This window comes from Orycteropus afer, unplaced genomic scaffold, assembly GCF_000298275.1.
Source record: "Orycteropus afer afer isolate SDZICR_OR568_19922 unplaced genomic scaffold, OryAfe1.0 scaffold00009, whole genome shotgun sequence".
Lineage (NCBI taxonomy): Eukaryota > Metazoa > Chordata > Mammalia > Tubulidentata > Orycteropodidae > Orycteropus > Orycteropus afer.
Genome location: NW_006921596.1, coordinates 6,443,917 through 6,471,500, shown reverse-complemented (window position 1 = coordinate 6,471,500; position 27,584 = coordinate 6,443,917). Strand labels below are relative to the sequence as shown.

General features: G+C 40.2%; 1 protein-coding gene across 1 annotated transcript; it reads left to right on the top strand.

Annotated features, from left to right (window-relative positions):
• The first annotated feature begins 8,641 nt into the window (after positions 1-8,641).
• On the top strand, positions 8,642-26,871 carry DNAJA2 (DnaJ heat shock protein family (Hsp40) member A2). The gene is made up of 9 exons (XM_007946836.2): positions 8,642-8,719; positions 10,299-10,358; positions 10,681-10,904; positions 13,798-13,878; positions 14,138-14,271; positions 15,995-16,191; positions 20,972-21,116; positions 21,282-21,409; positions 26,680-26,871. Exons 1-9 carry the CDS (start codon positions 8,642-8,644, stop codon positions 26,869-26,871), a joined length of 1,239 nt encoding a protein of 412 aa, XP_007945027.1.
• Positions 26,872-27,584: the final 713 nt, after the last annotated feature.

Sequence of the window (27,584 nt, the reverse complement as noted above, 5' to 3'; positions counted from 1 at the left end):
TCCAGTGGGGCATCTGTTTGTTGAAACATCTCAGTGGGTATTCTGTCAATTCCTGGAGCCTTGTTCTTCACCAATTCCTTCAGTGCAGCTTTGACTTCTTCCTTCATTACTATTGGTTCTTGATCATATGTCACCTCCTGAAATGGATGAAGATCGACCAGTTCTTTTTGGTACAGTGACTCTGTTTATTCTTTCCATCTCTTTTGAAGTTTCCTGCATCATTCAATATTTTACCCATACAATCTTTCAATATTGCAAGTCAAGGCATAAATTTTTCCCTCAGTTCTTTCAGCTTGAGAAATGCTGAGTGTGTTCTTCCCTTTTGGTTTTCTAACTCCAAATCTTTGCACATTTCGTTATAGTAATTGGCTTTGTCTGCTTGAGCTGCTCTTTGAAATCTTCTGTTCGTTCAGCTCTTTTATCTTGTCATTTTTTCCATTTGCTTTAGCTACTCTCTGCTCAAGGGCAAGTTTCAGAGTCTCTTCTGTCATCCATTTTGGTCTTTTCTTCTTTTCTCATCTTTTTAGTGACCTCTTGCTTTCTTCATGGATGATGTTCTTGATGTCATCCCACAATTCTTCTGGTTTTCAATGCATCAAATCTATTCTTTGGATAGTTTCTAAATTCAGGAGGGATATATTCAAGATTATATTTTGGCTCTCGTGGACTTCTTTTAACTGTCTTTAACTTCAAGTTGAACTTGCATATAAGCAATTGATGTCTGTTCTACAATCAGCTCCTGGCCTGGTTTTGGCTGAAGATTCTGAGATTTTCCATCACCTCTTACCACAGCTGTAGTCATTCTGATTTCTGTGTATTCCATCTGGCAAAGTCCACGTGTATAACCACTGTTTGTGTTGTTGAAAAAAGGTATTTGCAATGAATAAGTTGTTGGTCTTGCAAAATTCTATCATGCAATTTCCAGCATCATTTCTGTCATCAAGGCCAAATTTTCCAATTACCAGTGATTCTTCTTTGTTTCTAACTTTTGCATTCCAGTCACCAATGATAATTAACACATCCTGATTGCATGTTTGGCCAATTTCAGATTGCAGAAGCTGATAAAAATCTTCAATTTCTTCATCTTTGGCTTTGGTAGTTGGTGCATAAATTTGAATAATAGTCATATTAACTGGTCTTTCTTGTAGGCACATGGATATTATCCTATCACTGACAGCATTGTACCTCAGGATAGATCTGGAAACATTCCTTGCAACCGTGAATGCCACACCATTCTTATAAAATTTGTCATTCCTGGCAAAGTAGATCATACAGTTTTCTGATTCAAAATGGCCCAAACCAGTCCATTTCAGCTCACTAATTCCTAGGATACCAATCTTTATATGCTCCATTTATTTTTGACATCTTCCAGTTTTCCTAGATTCATGCTTCATACATTCAGTGTTCTGATTATTAATGGATGTTTGCAGCTGTTTCTCCTCAATTTGAGTTGTGCCATGTCAGAAAATGGAGGTCTTGAAAGCTTTACCTTATCCATATCATTAAGGCTGGTTCTACTCTGATGATGTAGCTCTTTCCTGGTCCTATTTTGAGAGCCTTCAGACCTAAGTGGCTTATCCTACTGCACTGTATCAGACAATGTTTCCAGGCTATTCATAAAATTGCACAGGAATGTATCAGACAGTGTTTCTCTGCTATTCATAAGGTTTTCCCTGGCCAATTCTTTGAGAAGTGGATGGCCCCCTCCTTCTTCCTAGTCTGTCTCAGTCTATAAGCTGTTGAAACCTGTGCACCACGTGCAACCCTACTGGGTTTGAGGCACCAGTGCCACAGCCTCAAGCCTCACAGCAACATGCCACCACAGTAGGACAAACTGACAGACAAGTTTATCTCCCATAGCTGTTCAAAACATGTCCACTTTCCCCACCCTCCCCTTACATAGATCCCTGCCTCTTTCCCGCTGCTTGGGAGGGGTGTGGCCTGGGTCCCTGGCCTTATCTGGGTCCCTGCCTCTGCTTCCTCGTTCTGTCCTGGTCCCCCTCCTCTGACTTCTTCTCTGCTTTCCTGCTGCTTGGGAAGGCCGTGGCCTGCCTGGGTCCCCGGCCTTACCTGGATCCCTGCCTCTGCTTCCTTGCTCTGTCCTGGTCCTCCCCCTGGGTTTTTCTCTGCTGTTTCTCTGTTGTTGTTAGGTGCCATTAAGTTGGTTCTGATGCATAGCAACCTATGTACAACAGAAGAGAACACTGCCTGGTCCTGTGTCATCCTCACAATCTTTGCTATGTTTGAGCCATTGTTGCAGTCACTATGTCAATTCATCTCATTGAGGATCTTCCTAGTTTTCACCGACTTTACCAAGCATGATGTTCTTCTCCAGGGAGTTAAATAGGGGTGGTATAAAAATGGCATGCTGGCGGTGTCTTACCCCTGGGAGTGTCTTACTCCTTACTACACATAGGAGGAGAACCAAATGATCAACAGTCCAAGGCTGATTCCTATGAGGTGGAGGACAGACATACCTCCTCTCACAAACCTTTTTTTTTTTTTTTTTTACCAATTCTGACACCAGCTGTCCTCTCCACGGCACTCTCTACTTCTCTGCAGCATTTGATAATTCATTGCAATGGCCATATAGAACTCACAGACTGCACTCATAGTTGTGGGGTTTATTAGGGAAGTGACAGGTTACAACTCTTGATCAGAACAAGCCAGGATAGAGTTCTTTGGTCAGGACAGCTTCTTGGCTATGCCTACAAGCAGGCTTCTCCCTGGCCCTTGACCTCTTGGCCCCTCAGCCCAGCCTCTGCTCTGTTCAGACAAGTGTTACAAAGCTCTTTAGCTCTGCCAGTAAGTGCCAAGGGACACTTCACTCCACCAGGAAGCCTCCTACCCAGAAGTACTCAGCTCTGTTGTTCCATGGGTTGGTACACCTACTGTAACCACCCTGCTTCATGGCCCAGAAAGCTCACTGCACCATCTTGTTCTAGTCTACTGTTTCTGCTGCTGTCATTTCTCTGCTGCCATTTTTGTCATCTTCTGCTGTCTCCAATGTTACAGCTCTGCCTACTGTGCCTAGGAGGTTCTCAGTGCAGGAACCCCAGCTCCAAAGGATGTGCTCCATTCCCATCACTTCTTCTTGGAAGCAGTGAGGTCCCCCTTTCTGCCTCTTGGATGGTTCATTTTAAGACTAGCAGGATGGCAAAACTGACCACTGCCCTCATTAGGGTTTTCATGATTCCACTCCCACAAGACTGACATGTACCTTATTTGTATTATTAGCAAGCCGTCCAATCCCCTTGGTCAGCCACAAGCACCTTATTTGCTTAGTCTTACCCAATGTTTTGGTGGGAGTTACATGACCATGGTGAGAAAGGCCATATAAAAGTGATCCATTGCACTGCAGATGGAGAGAACAAGAGTGGGAGCGAGACTTCTGTTCATGTAATTTTTATATAGTTTAACTTTGTTTTTAATCGAGCACTTGCCCAATGTCCATCTAAGGTATTGATTTTTTTTTTCAATTGAGGTTAAATTCAAATAACATAAAATTAACATTTTAAAGTGTACAGTTCAGAGGCATTCATAATGTTGTGCAACCATCACTATCTAGTTCAAAGGCATTTTCATTAGTCCAAAGAAAACCTCTTACCCATTAATCAGTCACTTTCCATTCCACCCTCCCTGTAGCCCTTGGCTACCACCAGTCTACTTTTTGCTTTTCTAAATTTACCTATTCTGGATATTTTATATAAATGGAATCATATGTTACCTTTTATGTTTGGCTTCTTTCACTTAACATAATGTTTTTGAGGTTCATAAATATTATAGTATGTATCAGTACTCCATCCCTTTTTATGCCTGAATAATATTCCATTGTATGGATATACCACTTTTTGTGTATCTATTCATCCATTAATAGACATTGGGTTTTTCTACCTTTTGGCTACTTTGAATAGTGCTGTTATGAACATATTTGTTTAAATGTTGTTGTTGTTAGGTGCCATCGAGTCGTTTCTGACTCATAGCGACCCTATGTACAGCAGAATGACCCTTGCTGTACCTGAAACCATCATTGTAGCCACTTTGTCAATCCATCTCATTGAGGCCCTTTCCCTTTTTCATTGACTCTCCACTTTACCAAGCATAATATCCTTCTCCAGGGAATGATCCCTTCTTACAACATGACCAAGTAGGTGAGATGGAGTCTGGCCATTCTAGCTTCCAAGGAGCATTTTGGCTTCACTTCTTCCAGGACAGCTTTGCTAGTTCTTTTAGCAGTCCATGGTACTTTCAGTATTCTTCGCCAATACCACATCTCAAAAGCATCGACCCTTCTTTGATCTTCCTTATTCATTGTCCTGCTTTCATATAAATATGAGGTGACTAAAAATATTATGGCTTGTGTCAGGTGCACCTTAGTCTTCAAGGAGATATCTTTGCTCTTCAGCACTTGAAAGAGGTCTTTAGCAGCAGATTTTTTTTTTTTTTTTTTGTATATATCATCTGATCTTGACTGCTGCTTCCATTGGTGTTGATTGTAGAACCAAGTAATATGAAGTCTTTGACAACTTCAATCTTTTCTCCTCTTATTGTGATGCTGCTTATTGGTCCAGTTGTGAGGATTTTTGTTTCCTTTATATTGAGGTGCAATCCATACTGCAGACCGTAGTCCTTAATCTTCATCAGTTAGTGCTTCAAATCATCTTCACTTTCAGCAAGCAAAGTTGTGTCATCAGCATATCACAGGTTGTTAATGAGTCTTCCTCCAATCCTAATGCTGTGTTCTTCTTCATATAGTCCAGCTTCTTGGATTATTTGCTTAGCATACAGATTGCATAAGTATGGTGAAAGGATACAACTCTGACACACTCCTTTTCTGATTTTAAACCATGCAGTGTCCCCTTGTTCTGTCAGGACAGCCTCCTGGTCTATGTACAGGTTCCTCCTGAGTACAATTAAGTGTCTAACTATTCTTTACTAACTTCACCTCTAACACTTTGGTCCCAGGCATCTCTCACCTAGATTTTATTGCAATAGCTTTTCCACACAGCAACCAGAGTGATGCTTTGAAAATACAACTTAGCTATTTCTCTCCTATGCTCCAAATCCATCTCATACTTAGAGTAAAAGCCAAAGTCCTTTTATAATGAGCTACAAGGCTCTGCCTGATCAGGCTCCCACAAACTCTCTAATGTCTTCTCCTTTTACCATCTCCCTAGCTCACTGTTATCTAGCCAAACTGGCTACCTGGCTTGTTTCTGTCGTAGGGCCATGGCAGGGCCCACTGGCTGGAGAGCAGCTATTTTCTCCAATATCCTCATGGCTCACTCCCTCACTTCCTTTAGATCACAGTTCAAATGTTATCAGTGAGGCTTCCCCAAATACCTAAATAAAAATAGTACACGACCCCATCTATTTTTCTTAAAGCACACATTACTATCTGGCATATTAGTGGTGGGGCTGCACTATTGCTAAATAATACAGTTTAAGCACTTCAAGGAATTCAGAGATGATCCAGTGACCCACATTTCCATGGTTTCGCCTTCCCAGGTACCAGAGATTATCAGTCCCGTGATACTGACATCCTCATGACAAAAGCTTTACCACCTTCTACATGCCACAAAGGGAGCTCTGGTGGTGTAATGCCTAAGGCATCTAACTGCTAACCAGAAGGCTGGCAATTCAAACCCACCAGCCTCTTCAGAAGGAAGCATGGGCGATCTACTTCCGTACTGATACTGCCTCGGACACCCAAGGAGGGGTTGCTATGAGTCGGGATCAACTCAACAGCAGTGAGTTTGGTACCTTGAAAGGCGCTCTGGTGGCACAGTGGATAAGGCACCTGGCTGCTAACCAGAAGGTCAGCAGTTCAAACTCACCAGCCTTGAAAGGAGCTCTGGTGGTACGGTGCCTAAGGCATTTGACTGCTAACCAGAAGATTGGCCGATTCAAACCCACCAGCTGCTTGCTCCCATGGAAGGAAGATGGGGCAATCTACTTCTGTGAAGATTTACTGTCTTGGAAATCCAGTGAGGGGGGTCACTATGAGTCGGAATGAACTCAATGGCCGTTGAGTCTGCTTTTTCTTTTTATATGTCTTGAAAAAGATTTTAACTTGTATCACCTGCTCTGTACTTTCAAAACTTTTGAAAGGACTCTCTAAACTGCTTGAGTTCTCTAAAGTACAGTGTTCTCTAAAGTAATGGATTACAAATTTCTGTGCTCCATTAGCTGTGAACAGCATGATCAGCCTTCAAAGTACTGTAGCTCATACACCCCATTGCTCCTTCCATCTCTTCCCCACCCCCACTTTACAGGTACTTATGCAAGCACACCAAATAAAACAAAGAACTGAACAATAATGTAAACCTGGCCGAAGTCTGAAATTCCAGTCTTGAACTTTAAATCATTTGCTTAGTGACAGCAGCTCTCAGATGCACTGTGACTCAGCATTTTATGGTGCCCGAGACATGAAATAAGATAAAGATCTTGTTCCCTTCATGGTATTAGCTAAATCTGGAGTGAAAATAAATGAGCTACCTCAAAAACAATCAGTAGCTGAAATGGCAGCCCACTGCTGATACAGGTTTGACTCAGGAAAGGGAGCTTGTGACAGTTGAGGCCCATGGAGCTGTTCTGAAATAACCGGTACCCATAAAATGAACCAATAACAATGTGGAATGCAATGAACACTAAGAAATGGAGGAAATTTTGTAAATAGATTAAAACAAAACTATCAACAATGGTGACTGGTTTAGAACCGGGTAAAGAACAACTCAGAGCTGGAGAGGGAATTTACCCAGCTACTCTCCACAAAAGAAGCCCGGTGGTCCAGTGGTCAAGTGCTCGGCAGTTTGAACCTACTAGCTGCTCTTTAGGAGCTCTAGTGGCGTAGTGCCTAAGGCATTTGACTGCTAACCAGAAGGCTGGCGGTTCAAACCCACCAGCCACTCCTCAGAAGGAAGACTGGGCAATCTACTACCGTTTAGATACCGCCTAGGAAACACAAGGAGGGGTCGCTATGAGTTGGAAATGGATCAAGGGCTGTGAGTTTGAGAGTTTAGCTGCTCTTTGGGAGAAAGACGTGGCAGTCTGCTTCTGTAAAGATTTAACAGCCTTGGAAACTCTATGGGGCAGTTCTGTCCTATAAGGTCACTATGATTTAGAATTGACTGAATGGTGATGCGTTTTGGGGTTTTTTGGTACTCTTCACTAGACTATCTAGCTGAAATTGAACCAAATGTTTCCTCCTTGCAAAAAATATTGAGTAAAACTGAAACAAATGTAAAAATCCAGCTCTTTTAAACTCTTCATGGTAGAAAGAAGGATAAAAATAGGACAATTAAGCTGTATCAGTTTGCAGTAAAGACTGTTTTCAGCTCACATTTTCATGTGGAACAGGAACTAATAGAGGAAGAAAAAAATTCTAAGTGCCAAACAAGGAGATCTGGGGAGGTGAGATCATGAAAGCGATTGAGGGAAATTCCAGATAGGTAATGGAGGCAGAATCCCTTTATGGAAGCCAGGAATATAAATGAATAAATAGGCAAATGGGGAAAAACAATAGCTAATATTGAATGAGTTTTAGCTTCTAAATACCCTACATGTATTAAATCTTAATCCTTCAAACAAGCCAATGATATAGTTTTTAAACCCCATCTTACACAAGAGGAAACGGGGGCTCAGAAAAGTTAAGTTGCCCAAAGTCACATGGGTAGTAAGTGGCAGAACCAGGCTGCTAACCTACCTAATTTACTCCACCATGATTTTATACTGCCTCTTATGGACATCCCAAAATGTGAAAAGGAAGGGAAGAAATGTTTGCCATAGTATTGCATGAAGAAAGATGAAAATCACCGCTGACATGGTAATAGCATCCATTTGTTGATTTATGAAGGGCTCTATTCCATTGGAGAAGCTCTGGTAGCATAGTGCCTAAGGCACTTGACTGATAACCAGAAGGCTGGCGGTTCAAACCCACCAGCCACTCCTCGGAAGGAAGGCTGGGCAATCTACTTCCCTAGTGATACTACCTCGGAAACCCAAGGAGGGGTCGATGAGTCAGGTCTGACTCAATGGCACATAACAACCACCACAATCTCTTTGGTCAATGTATGAAAACTCCCGTTAACAGAAAACGCATACACCAGATACTGTTTTTCACCTAACCTCCGAGAGAGCCAGAACCAGAAGGTTCAGTGGCATCTCGACTTTTAAGAACGATCTCTGTGAGCCGGATGAGCCTCACGCCGGACTCGGTTAACCTAGAGGACCGCCGACGGCCTCATGGCCTTCTTCATGCCCTCAGCGCTCTGTGTGGAGTGACACTCGCGACGCCCTCAATAAACGACTTTCACAGTGGGCTGAATTCCTGTAAGACGCAAGGCAGAGTTCTCCCTAATAATCTCTGCTGGAACCCGCCCCACTGCCTAAACGCTAAAGAGAAACCAACAACCATTCAACTCAGCCTCATTACGCCGGAACCTCAAGGGCCCCTGCCCGAGCGCTCGGAGGCGGGTTCCGCGCGTGACGTCACGGCGCGCTGTGCGCCGGGTCAAAGTTTAGCCCCGCCCTCAATTCCCCCTCGCTGTCTCCCCTGGCCTGCGCCGACAGCGCTTGTGGGCCCGGCAGCTTTCCGTCTACTCCGCCGCCTTCCTTCCTGCGCGCTGCCCGGTCGGCCGCCATGGCTAACGTGGCTGACACGAAGCTGTACGACATCCTGGGCGTCCCGCCCGGCGCCAGCGAGAACGAGCTGAAGAAGGTATCGAGGAGCGGGCCGGCCGGGAGTGTGGGGCGCGGGCCCTGCGCGGCTGGGGTGTCCAGGCCGCGCTGAGGTGCCGCCCGCAAGCCAGCGCCAACTGCGGCGGGCCTGGGCTGGGGGCTGGCGGCGTTGAGACCAGTCTCACTGCGGGCCCCACATTCCGGCCTCAGCTGACCTTGGGCCGGCGGCGCTGCCCGCCCGCAGATGCAGCAAATAAAAAGCACCTCTGCGCAGAAACGACGAGAACCTTTCCTTCCTCCCTTCCCCGGCGGTCACCGGAGGCCTAGCGTGCCCAGGAGGCAGCAGCCTGCCGGCTTTTTCTTCTCCGAGGCTACTATCCTGGTAAAACAGGTTGGACGGAGGCGTCTAGCGCATCCCTGCCCCGGAAGAGAAGTTGACCGCCGCGCACACCGGCGAGGAGTCGAGGGGCGGACTGGGCTGGGCCTAGGGCCCAGTGAGACTGAGTGGCGGGAGGGTCGAGGCTTTCCCCGCCGGGTATCTGGCAGTTGGGGGTGGTTTCTGAGATCTGCGGCCAGTGCCGCAGGAGCTCTTTACCCTTATTCCTTGACCTGGAGGTAGCGTGGGTCCGTGTTTGGATGCTTTGTTCTGTGGGCAGGTAATCTTCGTGGTTTGTACCGGCTTATGGAATAAGCCGTGGGTCCCAGCCAGCCAACCACCCAAGTGTACAACGACTAAAAATAAATATAAGGCCTTATTACCGCTGTTTGCAGTGGTGCGAAATGTTTGATCTTTGGATTTCAAAGCACTTGAGGCAATTAATTAAGCCCCATAACATCCTCATGGGGCTTCGCGTATCCGGATTTATAAAGTGGGAAAAATTAGAATCCTGCTTAGGCAATGGGACTGGAACAGTTGAAAGTAAAATGGACTTCCTGTTACCTTACCGGAAATGCTAGTTTGTGTTATATAATTCATGTGTCTGTGAGGTTTAAACGGGCGGATTACCCAATAAGCAAGTAAGCATGGGCTTACTTGTGCTTTACTAATCAATAGTGAACAGTTTCACATATTTTTCACCACATCAAAATTTGGGTGCTCTGCCCTTGACAGTATATTTGAAATGAGGCTTTGATTCTGTAGGAAGGTGTTGTAGTGTTGGGAGAGAGATGGCAACCATACCTACAAGCAGAATCTCTGATGGGGGAATAAAGCAAGTACCTTGCTTGTTGGGTAATCTGACATTGGGCTTAAGTGCTGTATATCCAAACTATCTAATTTGGAGTATATGCAGCCTCATTAAGACAGAGCTTCTCTTGGATTTTTCCTGATGTTACAGTTAGAGGGAAGGCAAGAGTCATCATGAGCAAGGATTTTTTTCCCTTAATTTATAGTAATGTTTTGCAGGTTGCAAAGCTTAATAGTCATTTCTCTAATTGAGGTCTTGCTTCTTGGTCTGGTTACCAGCCATCAAAGACATTTGACAATAGTGAAAATATGAAATAATGTTTAACATTTTGTTTTTCTCTGTGGTATTGTTTCATTGTTTGTATCTGACTTTTACTTCAGTATAACCTCTTTTCAAGGGTAACTACCATTTTTTTTTAATCCTTTCTTAAAGGCATACAGAAAGTTAGCCAAGGAGTACCATCCTGATAAGAATCCAAATGCTGGAGACAAAGTAAGTTCAGAGATTTGGGATTTTTTAAATGAGTTTTGGTTTTAAGTTTAAAATTAAATTCCCCTCGTGGGGGAGGGGAGGAGAATGTTGCAGGAGGAGTCCTTATATACCCATTGGGCTGGATTTTTATGTCAAGTGTACTTTTTTTTTAATGGGAATACTAACATTCAGAGCAATAGTAAGTGGTAAATAGAACAAGAATTAAGCTAAAGGTAACTTGGAGCTTTTATAGTTTGGGGAATTGACTGCTGGATTCCTGAAGCCTTTCCCCCGTCTTATATTTGAAAATCCATTTGCTTTCATTTTTACTTTCTCTTTATAGTTCAAAGAAATAAGTTTTGCATATGAAGTACTCTCAAATCCTGAGAAGCGTGAGTTATATGACAGATATGGAGAGCAAGGTCTTCGGGAAGGTAGTGGCGGAGGTGGTGGCATGGATGATATTTTCTCTCACATTTTTGGCGGAGGATTGTTCGGCTTCATGGGCAATCAGAGTAGAAGTCGAAATGGCAGAAGAAGAGGAGAAGACATGATGCATCCACTCAAGTGAATATCTTCTCTCTTGTTTTTGATATTAAGTACCTTTTTTAAAAAAACGGCAGTACTCAGTAGAAGAGAATGTTATATTCATTATCAGGGGAACAAAAAGAAAAGTGTTCCATTGCATCATATTGTCTCGTTTAGTGACTAAATTGCATTTGATAAATTGGATATTTGTGTGGTACAAAACCGAAAAAAAAAAAAAAAAACCAAACCCACTGCCATCAAGCAATTACGATTCACAGTGATCCCCATTGGGTTTCCAAGGTGGTAAATCTTTGCAGAAGTAGATTGCCTGGTCTTGCTTCCGTGTAGTGGCTGGTGGGTTTGAACAGCCAACCTTCTTGTTAGCAATCAGATGCCTTAGGCACTGCGCTACCAGAGCTTCTTGTGTTTGGTACAGATTTTTCAAAATCTGTAGTTGTTTTTCACCGAAAAGAAGGATGGTTATATGTTTCTGAGGCTATATGACTTAAATATATGACATATGTTATATGACTTAAAATCTTAAGAGTGAATATTGTTTTCTTTGATGTAAATCTTAATATTATGTAAAAATTTGCAAAGTGTCTGCCTGGCTAGTTTGTTTACAGGTTACAGTCACTCATTACTTGATCCTCAGTGCAAACTCTCCTAAACTGGTTTCCATGGAGCTTGCTGGCTTGCAGCCTAACATTAACCTGCCAACATGTGGATGGTGTCCGACCTTGATTTTCGGCTGTGAACCTACAAGCTCTGTACAAAATGAAAATAACTATTTCACTGCAGAACTTGTAAGGTCTTTTATTCTGTTGATATTTTTTGTGAACCAGTAATGGTTTTACTAGCAAGTGCCACAGATATCAAAGTGCAAATGCTTGTTTAAAATATTTCATATTATTTAAATTAAACATTTGAGTATATTAGAGGAAGTCATGCATCTCCTTTTACCTTTATTGAGGACATCCTTAAATTTGTTTGCATTTTAAAGGAATTTTACTGTTAGAAATCTTTTGGATAACATTCCAAGAATAATACTCATGCAGTATGGGTTCTTCCGTATTTTTGTTTGAGATAAGAATGGTCTAAAAGTCAACAGAATTGAGACAGTGCTTGCTGTACCTTATGGTTCTTCATGTTCTTTTAACAAAAACGTTCTTTTTGCACTGTAAATCTTTCATTTCCAGCTGTTTTAACATCACTTAAATTTTTCCTGTTATGACAAACATTTCAAGCATGTAATTTTGGGTGGCACAATGGTTAAAGCATTCGGCAACTCACCAAAAGGTCAGTGGTTCGAATCTACCAGCTGCTCAGTGGGAGAAAGATGAGGCAGTCAGCTTCCATAAAGATTTACAGCCTTTGAAAGCCTGTAGCCTATAGGGCAGTTCTTTGTCCTATAGGGTCGCTAAGAGTAGGAATCAGCTTGATGGTAGTGGGTTTTTTTATAATCTTTTCTGTGGTTTATTTAATCATTCATTTTTGATAGAAGGTGTTGCCAATTTTTGCTGTAATAACTAGTGCTGCCATGAGTATCTTTATCTGCAGATTTGTCCTTGGCATAGATTTCCAGGCAGGCATCAGTGTTTTGAGGCTGATAAATGTTACTAAATTGCCTTGTAGCAGGATTGTGCCAGTTGAGGCCCCACTGGCAGTAGCAGAGAGTTATAGCTTTGCCAGATCCTCACCTGCATTGTTCCTTTCTTGGTCGTATTTGTTGAAATGAGGATTTTTCTGGCCACTTGGATTGTGGTTTTGCATACTAATTGTAATTTAATCTGTAGAAAAAAATGACTTTCTGTTTTTTAAAAATAATTTGGTTAATCATTCTTATGAGGCGCATAAAAGATACATGCAACTAAGTGCTTTTGTCTAAGGCTAACCTGTAAATACCTCATTTTTTTCTGCCATAATGCAATTTTTGGCAAACCATGCAGCCTCCCTCCTGTGTTAGTTTCCTTTGCATACTATGCATACTGGATGTATGGGCAGTCTATGTGAAAAAATATGCTAGACCATTATTTGAAAATGTTGATGGTAATGTTTTGTCCTTAAGTGTGTTGGTCTTATACTGCCTAGAACATATAACAATTTTGAGAAAGTTTGAATACTTCAAAGTAGCATGAGTGCTTTGCAAAATACTTTTAACTATTTTTTCTCTTACCTTAACTCCTGGGATTTTACAGTAGTAGTCAAACAAATCATACTACAAAAGGAGATGTAAAGACACAGTGAGAAGGGAAAATTCAAATTATTAAATGCATTGCTGCCAAATCATAAATGTATAGTATTTTTGAGACTTTGATAGACAGAGAGAGATTTTGAAGTTAGTTTGGAAAGGAGTAGTCTTATTCAGCTGTACTATATGTGAATCAAGGTAAGATTTAGATTTTATCAGCTGTGTATTTTCAGTAGGCTTTTTACTTGACTATTTTTGGGTCATAGACCTATTTGCAAGTTTGGTAAAAAGCCATTCAAACATAATTTTCATTAGAATCAGTAGGTGCTTCAGAATCTCTAAAATACCATAGAAATTGGGAATAATTATACCTATTTCAGAGGGTTGTGATTAGGCATTACTTAGGTCGAAGGCTTCTGTCTGAGCCCAAAAGAAAGTTGTAATGTTTGAATTTGTGCTGTCATCAGCTTACCAGAAAATGCAGCACAGCAAATTGTTGGCCTGATGCCGAGGGTTTGGCTTTGAGTACCATAAATACTGTCCACAGTCATAAAATCTTTCTGCTAATTTGAGCCACTATTTTAGAAGAAAACCTGTCAATTGAATGATTTAATGTGAGGTGTTTCTGAATTTTTTGTTTTAAAAGGTTGTAGTGAAATTGATTTTATCTGCTATCACTTTATCGTCTATTTAAGGGAGCTTGGCAAAATTTAATTGAACCTGATTGTTTCTTTCTCCCAGAGTATCTTTAGAAGACTTGTATAATGGCAAGACAACCAAACTACAACTTAGCAAGAATGTACTCTGTAGTGCGTGCAGTGGGTAAGTATGTGTTCTGGTTTATGGAATAAATTTCATCTGTTCTTTAAAAAGTAGCTCGTTGAAAGTCTATACCAGGTGAAAATGGTTTGTGATTGAGGACTAACTCCCCAGTGTAGAGAATTTTCATACCTCTGAAAGTTGATATGTAAGTTAATCATTAAGAGTGAATGATAAAGATGGAAAGCGCGATTCCTATTTGTCACTGCTGCTTATAATGGTCTGTGGACAAAAACCTAATTTATATTTCTGATTGCTTTAGTCAAGGTGGAAAATCTGGAGCTGTTCAGAAGTGTAGTGCTTGTCGGGGTCGGGGTGTACGCATCATGATCAGGCAGCTGGCTCCAGGAATGGTGCAGCAGATGCAGTCTGTGTGCTCTGATTGTAACGGAGAAGGTATGCATGCCAGTAGTTCTCTGCTTTTATGTTAGAGTGGATTGGGAATGCAGAAAGTGGAGAAGCTTACCATTTTTCTTTTTGTATTTATCTTATTAAAAACGAGATACAGAGTTCTAAAGTAATTATTCCACTAAGCACAGCCCCAGTGAACACAGATAAATAGTAAATTTGTGTTAAGCAGATTGAGCAGTTAGTCTTTTTTAATTCCAGAAAGAAGGGCAGGATGCCTCCTTTGTATTTTAAAAGGTTATCTTTGAGTAAAGGGGGAGACAGGAAAAGCTGTTGAGATAATATTTTGGTAAGTGGAGGGTTTTACTGTAAGCTTTAGTAGCTTTTGAGGATGAGTATTGGGATTGGAACTCTTTAATTTTATTATAGCAGTAACAATGTTTTGGAAGAATGTATATATAAGAAAAGCTGTGCTGTGGTAAACATGAGATGACCAGCTAAAACATGCAAACAAAACTCACTGCCATTGAGTTAATTCTGACTCACAGAGACCCCTGCTGGGTTTCTAAGGCTATAAATCTTTACAGAAGCAGACTGCCTCATCTTAATTCCATGGAGCAGCTGGTGGGTTTGAATCACCAACCTTTTGGTTAGCAGTTAAATGCCTTAACCACTACAGCTCCTTAGCAAAAATATAGCCATCTCTAACTGACTTTGGAAATTCTTAATGGTATTTTGTACCTAAATAAAAAGAAGATCCATAATATGATCCATAAACACCTGATTGGGGTTTTATGAAATAAAATCCAACGTTGGCTATGTAATTTTATGGCATTATAGTCATAAAGAGATATGTTGTTGTCATGTGCCGTTAAGTTGGACCTGACTCATAGCTATCCCTCCTTGGGTTTCCGAGGCAGTATCACTACGGAAGTAAATTGCCCCATCTTCCTTTCAAGGAGTGGCTGGTGGGTTTGAACCTCCAGGCTTCTGGTTAGCAGTCAGGTGCTGTAGGCACTATGCTACCAGAGCTCCTATAAGAGATACATGCATTTTTAAAATTTCGATTATCCATTGTTAAACTTACGTGAAACTGGGACTCGAAGCAGGGATGGGGAATTAAGAAGTATTTGTAGAAGCTGTAGTATCTGATCGCCTATATTGTTTCCTTAATCTTAGGCTTTGTCTTAACTTAGGAAGTCAAATCAGAAACAAAATATTGGTTAGGACATAATATGTTGTTGTTGTTGTTATGTGCTGTCGAGTCGGACCTGACTCATAGCGACCCCTCCTTGGGTTTCCAGGGCAGTACCACTACAGAAGCAGATTGCCCCATCTTCCTTCCAAGGAGTGGCTGGTGGGTTTGAACCGCCAGCCTTCTGGTTAGCAGTCAAGTGCCTTAGCCACTATGCTACCAGAGCTCCTAGGATATAATATAGTACACTGAAGTAGAGCAGAATAGCTGGGTCCTTCAGGTAACCTACTCGGAAGGAGGGTTGGGCAATCTATTTCCATAATGATACTGCCTCAGAAACCCAAGGAGGGGTTGCTATGAGTCGGATCCAACTGCACAGCATTGAGTTTGTTTTTTTTTGTCAGGTAACCTGCAGTAAGTTTTTGTTGTCATTTTGGTCATGGTACTTTGAACAGAAAATTAGGTAGGTAATAAAGAATTTCACTTATTTAATAAAGGCATTATCAAAAATGATCTTATTTAAGAGTATAGTAGTATACTCTTGCTGGAAGTTTGAATGACCGAATCTTTTCCCAGGAGAGGTAATTAATGAAAAGGATCGCTGTAAAAAATGTGAAGGGAAGAAGGTGATTAAAGAAGTCAAGATTCTTGAAGTCCACGTAGACAAAGGCATGAAACATGGACAGCGAATTACATTCACTGGGGAAGCAGACCAGGCCCCCGGAGTGGAACCAGGAGATATTGTCCTTTTGCTACAAGAGAAGGAACATGAGGTAATTTCTTTCTTTCTGTTTTTTTTCTAATTCAGAAATGAGTCTAAGATTTTTGGTGTTCCCTGGAGCAACTTGGAACATTGGAAGAAGTTGTTAAGGGATCATGGCTGAGTTCATAACTTCTTTTGCTTGTAAATACATTTTCATATGGCTGTCTGTCCTTTATCTCTGGGTCTCTTCTTTTTTATAAGGACACCATTCAGTTTGGCTGTGAACCCACCCTATTTCAATATAACCTCATATTAACTGATAACATTTTCAGAGACCCTGTTTCTAAGTAAGTTCACATTCATAGGTACCAGGGGTTAGGACTTCAGCATAGATTTTCGGGGACACAATCCATAACAAGGGCATGAAACCAGATGATCTAAGGCAACTTAGTTTACACTGTGTAACTCCTCGGATAAGTGGTGAGTATGTGGGGCTTTAGTCCCCAGCCCCTATCCTGGGCTACTCTGTTAATTTGTTTTACATACTGGGTATCCAAGTGAGCTTTCCTTGAAAAGATTCTGTGGCTGAAATTTTTTTAAAAAAATTTCTGTGTATTGTATCTGCTACATACAAGGCAAAATGAACTTTGCTAATGATGTTTATAACCAAACAAACAAAATAAACAAACTCACTGGCATCAAGTCGATTCTGACTCATAGCAGCCCGCTTTGGGTTTCCAAGGCTGTAAATCTTTATGGAAGTAGATTGGCCAGTCTTCCTTCTACAGAGTGGCTAGTAGATTTGAACCACCAGCAGTCATATGCCTTAGGCACTAGGCCACCAGAGCTCCTTAACAGTGTGGTCTGGTGAATGTTATTTTGATTGTACTGTTGTGTTGGTATTTTTCAATGTGCTGTTGTATACTATAAACTTTAGTTTATAAGAAATGTATCTGGAGCTATTTATGAAATAGCCATTCAGTAATCAAAACAAGATTCCTTATTTCCTGGCATTTTAGTTCCTTCCTCATTTGTTCAATTTTGCCTCCTGTGCACAGCATCATAGAAGACATTCTAAGGGGTAAAAAGAAAGTCAAGTGTTAGAGAAGTTTATAATCTTCTTTTGGGGGAGTGGGATATAGGTTAAAGTGTAAGGTGAAACAAACTGTGCCATGGGTATTTTCAGTCACAAAATCATTTGAGCACTTGGGCAGGGGGCTGGTTTCTCAAATGATGTCCAGTAGTGAAGAAGTTAAGTTATGCTTATTTGGAGGAGAATAGAGATGATGTTTTGGGGTTACAGGTATGTCAGATTGATTATAAAATCTATTTTTACTCCTGAGTTTAGCTTTTAACATTGCTATATAATTAAACTGAATTTTTAAAGTAGATCACTGAATTTGGGCCATTACTTCTGACTCCATTTACTGAGTTGCCTTCCCTGAGCTTTGGTTTGCTTATCAAAAACAAAGATATTATATTCCTCCCTCAGAAGGGTAGCATAGAATCAGATGAGATAATGAATAAGCTAGGGGGAGGGGTTTGGAAACAAATCATCTCTTAAAATTGTTGGCAGCCAGGAAATTCATGGAATTTCCAACAGAAAACAGATGTAGTTGTATAAAATAGAAAATAAAAGATGGTAAAGATTAGAATGGAATGAAGATTTCATTAGATTAGAATTCAAGTTTTTCTAGCAAGAAGTCAAAGGTTCCTTCTCGTTTTTTTATTACGACCAGGAAAGTATATTTGAGCCAAAGGTGAGATTTACACATCTTGTTTTGTCTCTACCACTGAAAATGTTCTAAATCTACTGAAGAAAATGAAAATAGTTTGAATCAGAACATAGATCTAGTTATATGTTCATGTAAAAACCTGTAGTTAGTTTTGGTTTTTGGCTTTTTTATTCCCACCCCCAAAATTTGTGCTAAAGGAATTGTGAGGCCACAGTGAGACATCATAGCTAACAGTTTCAAACGTATACAGTAAAACCTGCAAAAGCTGAAGCTGTGTAAGGGAGAAACCTGTCAGAGAAAAACACAAATATTTTCTACTAAAACAAACAATAGAAAAGTAATAAGACTACACCCTGTCAAAGGTAGAAAACTCATGAGACCTGGCTCTCTCAGGTTGAATTGTATAAATCTTTGGATTGCCTCAGAACATTCACTTTTGAGAATTCTCTGTTGTGTGTATTCATCTCTTTGACATACTTTATTTTAGATTGCCAATTTGTACGTGTGTTTCTAGTACACTTGTACAGCACAGAACATAATGTCTGGGATGCTAGTTCCTCCTCTATACTCTTGTTTTTTTGTTTTTCAGAAATCATAGCTTTGCAGATGTTTTAGATGATACACTATCTGCTGCTGGTAGTCTCCCCTCAGTAATCTTGTTTTTTAAAAATTTCCTGACCATTCTTGCTTATAATTTGTCTTTGAACTTCAGTATCAAAATGTCTAACACACCTCCCCCAAACACAAACACAAAAAAAAAATGTACCAAAACTGTGGCATTGTGTTTTTATTGGAATCACTTTAAACTGAGCCTCCTGTCCGAGAACAGGGAACTCTGGTGGCGTAGTACCTAAGGCATTTGACTGCTAACCAGAAGGCTGGTGGTTCAAACCCACCAGCTACTACTCGGAAGGAAGGTTGGGCAATCTGCTTCCGTAGTGATACTGCCTTGGAAACCCAAGAAAGGGTCGCTATGAGTTGGATCTGACTTGATAGCAGTGAGTTTGGTTTTTTGCTTTAACCAAGAACATGGTATGCCTTCTTGCTCCCTACTTGTAATGAAGCACTTTTTTAGCATTGTATTTTAGGTGAAAGGTTATACAGCAAGTTAGTTTCCCATTCAACAATTTGTACATCAGTTGTTCCATGACATTGGTTGCTGTGCTTGCAATGTGTCACCACTCTCTTTTCCACTCTACATTTCCAGCCCTCTAGTTTCCCTGCCCTTCCTTGCCTTCTGATCTTTGCTTCTGGGCAAATGCTGCCCCTTTGGTCTCATAGTTGTTCTAAGGACCCAATTCCTCACGGGTACTACTCTTTATTTTATAGGCCAATTTTGGCTGAAAGGTGACCTCTGGGAGTGTCTTTAGTTGTAGGTTAGAGGAGAAAAGGTGTCTTAGGGGTTCCTCCAGTAAATCTGATTTTTTTTTTTTTTTTTTAATGAATTTGAGTTTTGTTCTACATTTTTCTGCCTTTGTAAACAGGACCTTCTATTGTGTCCTGATCAGTAGTGGTCACTAGGTACCATCTAGTTCTTCTAGTCTCAAGCTGTAGGAGGCTGTGATTCATGTGGGCCATTAGTCTGTGGACCAATTGCTTCCTTAAGTCTTTGGTTTCCTTCATTCACCTTTGCTTCAGATGGGGAGAGCCCAGTAGTTGGATTTTACTTAGATTAAAGCTTGAAAGCTTTTAAGACCCTAAACACTATTCAACAAACTAGGATGTAGAACATTATCTTTATGGACTATATTATGCCAGTTGACATAGATATGTTCCCCTGAGAGTGGTCCTTAGCCTTCAAGCCCAGTAACTCAGTCCCACAAGGTGTTTGGATATGTCTAAAATTGTAATGAAGCTTTAACCAATGGATGTTTGGGTAAAGATATTTCTTGGAACTCTAATGTGCTTCATTTTAAAAATACTGAATATGGCATTTTGTAGTATTACATAAGCCTAAAGTATTCCTGCATAAAAGAAACCTTACTGAGTTTAATGTTTCCACCCATTGTGAGAAACTCTTGATACATACGTTCTGTGCTTCTCAAACTGTAGCACACATTAGAATCCTCTGGAGACCTTGTTAAAACAGCAGATTGCTGGGCCCCGTGGGCCTCCAGAGTTTTAGATGCAGTGAAGGTGGAGATGGAGCCCAAGAGTATGCATTCCCACTGAGTTTTCTGGTGCTACTGAGACTGATGATCCAAGACCACAATCTGAGAACCACTGGTCAAGATAGTGGTTTCGGTAAATTTAGGAGGATAAATGGGGGAAAAGAGCCTATCTTTCAGATTCCCTCTTTTCTTAAATGAACCAGCCAATATTGTCCTTTAGGAGAGTGACAATTGTATGGATAAAATCAAGCTAATTTTTCACTGCAGCTAATTTTTCTTCATTTAAACTTTCAGAATTTAAGTATTTAGGTATTTATAAATTCTAAAAAGTAAAAATTACAAGTTAGACAAGTGTGAGATTTGTATTTTTCCTACACTGAAAGCTCAGAAACATTCTTTGCTTATTTAGTAATTGTATTACCTAGTCCATAGGCTTACAGTGTAATATTGAATAAGCTAATGTTAGCATTTCCTGTGTATAATTTATATCCATCTAAGCAAGTTTTGAATTTTAAATGAGAAACAACTTGGTGTGTACATGATGTGAAGGCAAGACTTGAGCCCTTCGACTTTACTGGCTGAGTGTTTTACTGGTTGAGCTTTTTGTGCTAAACTTGGACCTTCCCCTTTCACTGTAAGGATCATGTCTCGGGAGCCGTTCCAATACAAACCTGTTCCACAGAAGCCCACTGGGCTGTTTATACCTTTGTGCCCAGAGGCAGGGTGAGTAAGTGGACCATAATCACAAGATATGAACTGGTGCTGCTTATGAAACCTTAGCTCTGTCACTTTTTACCCAATTCCAATGCATTCTTAATAGAAGTGTCTAGGATTTTACTAGGGGGTGGCTAACTTTCCTGATAGAAATTTAGGAATTAAGGATGGTAGCAAATTGGCTTTTTCAGTGAATGATAAGATTAAAGGTTTGAAATTGATTCAAGATGTATAGCAGGTGAAGGCTCCATAATTTTTTTTTTTAAAAAAAAGTTTTCTTTATCTGTAGGTGTTCCAGAGAGATGGGAATGATTTGCATATGACATATAAGATAGGACTTGTTGAAGCTCTGTGTGGATTCCAGTTCACATTTAAGCACCTTGATGCCCGTCAGATTGTTGTGAAATACCCCCCTGGCAAAGTAATTGAACCAGGTAAATCTTGATGTTATGAACTTAATTTTATCTAATCCAGGTTCCAATGTGCTCTTTTAAAATGCACAGTTTTTTATAGTGGGTGACTCTTGAAAGAGTATTACTGTACACCTGTGTTCTTGGGTAAAATCTTAACAGCTTCTTCTTTACTTTCTCACATAATAGGATGTGTTCGTGTAGTTCGAGGTGAAGGAATGCCACAGTATCGTAATCCCTTTGAAAAAGGTGATCTCTACATAAAGTTTGATGTGCAGTTTCCTGAAAACAACTGGATAAACCCAGATAAGCTTTCTGTAAGTGTTCTCTAAATTTAAGCAACAGATGACTTTGGTTAATAATTGTGTTTCTCTATTACTATTACCTTGAATTTGTTTTTGGTGCCAAGATCATTTCACACAATTTAAAATTTTACCTTTTAAGTTGAATGCTTGATGGGTTGTTCTGGTTATGATTAAAGTGAGGTTGCCAGTGTAAGTGCTGATGGGGGCAAGCAGATAACAGTAAAGCAGTAAAGTAGACTGGGTGTTGTGAGTTTCTGGTAGGAGGACATTGACTCCTAGGGAGCAGATTCCTCACCTGAAGAAGGCAACTCCACACAGCTGGTGGTTTGATGCAGAATGCAAGAGGGCTTCACAGATGTGCTTTGTTTTTCAGAAACGTTCAAATGTTGACAACAAACTCATTTATTTTTAATTAATTTTTTTATTGTGAAACATGTAAAACAAAACATTTGCCATTTAATCATTTTTATGTGTACACTTCACTGACATTAATTACATTCACCATGTGGTACAACCATCATCACTATGCATTTCCAAATTTTTCGTCGCCTTTAACAGAAACTAAACTTCGTAATCCTTTTTCCTCCTCTCACCTGTCCATAGTAATAATTAGTATACTTTAATGTCTGTACATTCATCTGTTCAAAGTATTTCATACAAGTGGGTTTGCATACTTGTTTTTCTGTTACTGACTGACTTCACACAGCATAAGGTTTTCAGGGTTCACCCATGTAGTACCCTGTATCAGTGCTTCATTTCTCTTTATAGTTAATAGTCCACTGTGTGTATGTATATAAACAACAATAAAAAAACCTCAACTGCCATCAGTCGGTTTCCAAGGCAGTATCTCTATGGGAGTAGATTGCGCAATCTTCCTTCCAAGGAGTGGCTAGTGGGTTTGAACTGCCAGCCTTCGGGTTAGCAGTCTTATTATGCCTTAGGCACTGTGCCACCAGAGCTCCCATGTGGGTATGGCACATTTTATTTATGGTTATCTGTTGATGGACCATTGGGTTATTTCACCTTTTTTAGCTGTTATAAATACTGCTGCAGTGAACATTGGTGTACAGGTATCTATTTGAGTTCCTGCTTGTAGTTCTTTTGATCTGTACCTAGGAATGGAATTATTGGGTCATATGGTAGTTCTTTAACTTTGGAGGACCCACCAAACTGTTTTCCATAGTGGCCATAACATTTTAGAATCCGGTCAGCAGTGGATGAGAGTTCCAGTTTCTCTGCACCCTCACCAACACTTGTAATTTTTTCTTTTTCTGCTAAAACCCTCCATTGTACTGGGGATAGAAGCATTGTGTCATTGTGGTTTTGATTTGCCTCTCTCTGATCACTTTGAACATCTTTTCATGTGCATATTGTCCATATTTCTTCTTTGGTGAAATCTTCCAGTCCTTTGCCCATTTTTAAATTGGGTGTTTTTTTTTGTTGTTGTTATTAAGTTATAGGAGTTCTTTATATATTTTGGATAGTAAACCCTCATCAGATGTTTGTTTCCCCGAAATTTTCTTCAAATCTGTGGATTATCTCTTGGTTTTGTCCAATGAAGTATGAAAGTTTTATTCTGGTTTTTTTTTTTTTCATTTTTTATATTGTTTGTTTTACATTCAACATTACATGTACATTTAATTTCACTCCCCATTTACCATCCCTAACCCTAACCCAGTCTCCTCCCCTCCCTGCCCAGTAACCACCCCCCACCCTCACCCCTCATAGTTACGCACTCCTGTGTGTCCTGCATTTCCTCCCTGTGAGTGTTGCCGCTCTTGTGTGTCCTGCTCCAAGGGATGCATTTCCATATAGTATGTGGGTGGGTCACCCTGGGTTGAGTGGTCTGCATGTACATCTTGTTTCCTATTGGCCTGATAGCCAGCTCCTAGGAGTGAGCTTTATTCCAGGCCCAGAATGTATCCCAGGGCCATAGTATTGGGTAGTTTTATTTTTGATGAAGTCCATTAATCTGTTTTGTCTTTTATTGCTTGTGCTTTTTTTCTTTTAATACATTTTATTGAAATACAATTTAGGTACAGTGACATACACAAAACTAAAGTGATATGGGTCAGTTTTTGTGGGGTTTTTGGCTGGGGGGGCAGTGTTCCCTCCCTTCCCCTCCCACCCCTGGTAACCATCAAAGAAAGTTTCCTTCCATATATGAATCTTTCCTTGACTTTTTACAATAATGAAGTATACTATATTTCTCCTTCTGTGATTGACTTTCTTTCACTCAGTATTATGTCCTCCAGTTTATCCATGTTATGTGATGTTTTGCATATTTTACATTATTCTTAGTGTTGCATGATATTCCATTGTGTGTTTGTTTATCCATTCTTCTGCTGATAGGCACCTAGGTTGTTTCCATCTTTCTGCTATTGTAAATAGTGCTGTGATGAGCATGGTTGTGCATATAACTGTTTTGTCCTGGCTATCATTTCTTTAGGATATATACCTGGTAATGGGATTGCTGGATCAAATGGTATTTCTAATTACAGCTTTTTAAGGAATCACCATACTGCTTTCCACAGTGGTTGTATCATTTGACAGTCCCAGCAGCAGTGTATGGGAGTCCCGATCTCTCCACATCCTCACCAGCATTTGTTATTTTCTGTCTTGTTGAACTTTGCCATTAGTGCTGGGGTGAGAGGATACCTCGTTTTGATTTGCATCTCTCTGATGGCTAATGATCATGAACATTTCTTCATGGATTTGCTGGCCGCTTGAATATCCTTTTTGGTGAAGTGTCTTCATGTCTTCTGCCCATTTTTTAATTGGATTGTTAAAATTTTTTTTGTTGAAGTGTTGGAGTTTTCTATAAATTTTAGAGATAAATCCCTTGTCAGATGTATAACTATTGACAAGTGTGGATTTGTTGCTATCATTTTGTTTTGTGCTTTTTTTTCATGGTGCTCCAATGATTTCTTTGTTCCATATAGTTTTCAGTACTGAGATCATTTTGTTTATGAATCATGTATCACTTCCTTCTTTGCTATTGTTTTAATATTTGCTAAATATTTGTGCTGGTCCTCTTTTTAATTTTGATATGAAGGTTTATCATTTTTCTTTGAGGTTACCCTGTGATTTATAATTTCCTTCCCAAGTTTAGAACAATCTGTTCTTATCTTGCAGTTGTCTTGACTTCCCTACCATTTAGAGGTTCTGTAACTACACAGTTTTTTCCCACTTTTTGGTTTGTAGTTGTCCTCCTTTGTCAATTGATGTCTCTGGTTTCCTGTTTACAATCTTTAAGGCTTACTCTTGATACTTCCATAACTGGGTTGGTTTCTGGGTTATGTCATCATGTATGTTAATGATCGGTTATTGTTTGCTGTTGTTGGTTCTCTGTCCAAAGGACTCCCTTTAGCATCTTTTGTAATGTTGGTCTGGTTTTAACAAATTCCCTTAATTTCTGCTCATCTGGAAATGTCCTAATTTCACTATCATATTTGAGGGATAGTTTTGCTTGGTACATAATTCTTGGTTGGAAGTTTTCCTCTTTCAGGGTTTTATATATACCATCCCGTTGCCTTCTTGCCTGCATGGTTTCTGCTGAGAAATCCAAGCTTAGTCTTATCGGTTGTCCCTTGTAGGTAACTTTTTGTTTTTCCCTTGCTGCTTTCAGGATTGTTTCTTTGTCTTTGGTTTTGTTGAGTTTGATGGTGTTATGTCTTGGTGATTTTCTTTTGGGTCTGTCCTGTGTGGGGTTCATTCAACTTGTTGCGTGGATGTATTCTCGTTTTTCATCAGACCAGGGAAATTCTCTTCCAACAGATCTTCAGCAGTTTTCTCTGTGGTTTTATTTGTCTCTTCCTGTTCTGAATTCTGATTACACATAGGTTATTCCTTTTGATGGTATCTCACATGAACCTTAGGTTTTGTTCATTTTGTTTTGATCTTTTTTCTGATTGATCCTTTTCCAAAGAAGTATTGAGGTATTGTCTTCAATCTCACTAATTCTGTCTTCCATTGATTCAGTTCTACTCCTTTGCCTGTTCGATTTGTTAATGTATTTCTGAAAATTTAGTGTCAATCTGGATTTCTGTCTGTAGATTTTGTATCATTTCTAATTTTTCATTTATTTTGTCATTTTTCTTGTATTGTCTTTTGAAATTGTTCTGTGATTTTTCTCTGTGTTTTCCTCAATTTTGTCAGTGTTTTCCTTGATCTGTCTCTCAATCCGTTGAAGGTACCTAAATGTAATTCTTTTGAATTCCTTATCAGGAAGTTCCAATGCTGCTTCCTCAGGGTTGTGTTTTGGGTCTGTATCCTGGTCTCTTGTTTCTTCTGCTTTATCTTGCTGCTTTGTATGGACTGTGATGCCCTGTTGTCTCTGAGACATTTTGACAGTTTTGTGTTTATATTTATTGGTGATTGTATGTTGGAGTGACTTGCCCACGAATTTCATTTTCTTTGTTTTGTTTGAGCTGTTATCTGTGTAAGCAGGGTACTGTGCTCCTCTATTCGCTAGTTGGCAGCACTTATACGCTAACCACCTTTCTCCCTTCCCATTGTCTGCCTCCCCTATGTCCCTGCCGTCCCTGACAAACAAAGCCTATTCTTAGGTCCCTGGAATTATCAGAATGAGAATGCTATCACTTTGAAATCCAAAATGGTTGCTACTTGTGAACATTCAAAATGGCTGCGCCCTCAGTCACTTGAAATATCCAAAATGGCCACCACTTTAAAAAAATCAGAATGGCTGCGCCCTCCAGACAGCTGAAAGTCCATAGCTCAGGTTGTCTCCCTCTTTGCTGTTTCAGGTCCTAGTCATAGGCCACCAGTGCAGCCCCTGGCGACCAGGGCTGATCTTTAGGTCAATTCTCAGGTCCCAGCACCACTTGGAAGTTTTCAGGTGTTGGTCCTGTCAAAGTAGCTGACGGTCCGCAGCTCCAACTCTCTCCATACTCACTGTTTTCATTCAGGTTTTTTCCCTAGTTGGTGCCTAATCCACTTCTATATACTTCCTTTCAAAGCTCTGGGCTCCAGGATTATCTTCTGTATCTCTGTCGATTGATTTCTCTTTTCTTTGTTGAAGTGGGTCTGTGTAGCTTATCTGCCTATTCCGCCATCTTATTGGATGTTTTTGTAGCAAAAGTTGCACAAAAGATGTCTGCAGATTTGAACTGTGGGCCATCAGTATGTGACTTGAATTACTTTGTAAAGACCAGTCAGTTTCCTATTGTAATTATCAAAGAAGCATACATCTGGATTATATCAAAAGGCAAACTGATGAAAATATCTTAGAGCTAACCTGATTTTTGTCTGTTTTAATGAAGGAACTAGAAGATCTTCTGCCATCTAGACCAGAAGTTCCTAATGTTATTGGAGACACAGAAGAGGTAGAGCTTCAGGAATTTGATAGCACTCGGGGCTCAGGCGGTGGTCAGAGGCGTGAAGCCTATAACGATAGCTCTGATGAGGAAAGCAGCAGCCACCATGGACCTGGAGTGCAGTGTGCCCATCAGTAAACTCTGCAAATAAATGCACAGGTGGATTTTCTTTCCACGTTTACCTGATTTGTTTTCAGCGACCCAGCTGGAGTGTCTGATCAATCCAGATGAACTGATGGACATCTGTTGGTCTATGTGTAACTTTTAAAATTGGTATAGTATCTACAGAGTGTATAATTTAAACTAACCACAAAGCTTTACATCTTCGTTTCCACTGTTCTGTAGCAGAATAAAGCACTTGAAAGGAAACAAGACTCCCTTTCACACCTGGATTATAAGTTTCAGTCCTGATATCTGTGCTTGATTTTTATCGGTTTTGTGTAGATTTTATGTTTCATATTTTGAAGTCAAATCCCACATTGTAAAGTTTGTGTACAATTTGTCCTGAAGCTTTGTGTTTGGCTGCACCTGCATAAGCTGCTACAAATAGAATAAAGAATTTCATAGCCTGTATCTATCATTTAGATGCATGGAAAATGGGCTTTGCACACCGTGGGTTTGGAGCTGACTGGGAACAATGGGGGAAAAAAAGTACATTAGCTGTGGTTGTAAAGGTTTTTTTTTTTTTTTTTTTTTTTTTTAATTTCCACATTCTTTTTTTTTTTTTTTTTTTTTAAACCATCTTGTGAAAGGTTTCTGGAACTCGATAATAAAAAGCAGTTGGTGTAAATTATTTTTTGTGTCACATTTTTAGAAGGAAGAACATTTTGAACTATTCAAATGTATCCTTT

What these genes read in the sequence shown, in the direction of transcription:
- DNAJA2 (XM_007946836.2), top strand. Translation starts at nt 8,642, where the DNA reads ATGGCTAACGTGGCTGACACGAAGCTGTACGACATCCTGGGCGTCCCG. An exon ending in CTCTGTAGTGCGTGCAGTGG is followed by an intron (nt 13,879 to 14,137) that starts GTAAGTATGTGT and finishes TGATTGCTTTAG; the next exon opens with TCAAGGTGGAAAATCTGGAG. An exon ending in TACAAGAGAAGGAACATGAG is followed by an intron (nt 16,192 to 20,971) that starts GTAATTTCTTTC and finishes CTTTATCTGTAG; the next exon opens with GTGTTCCAGAGAGATGGGAA.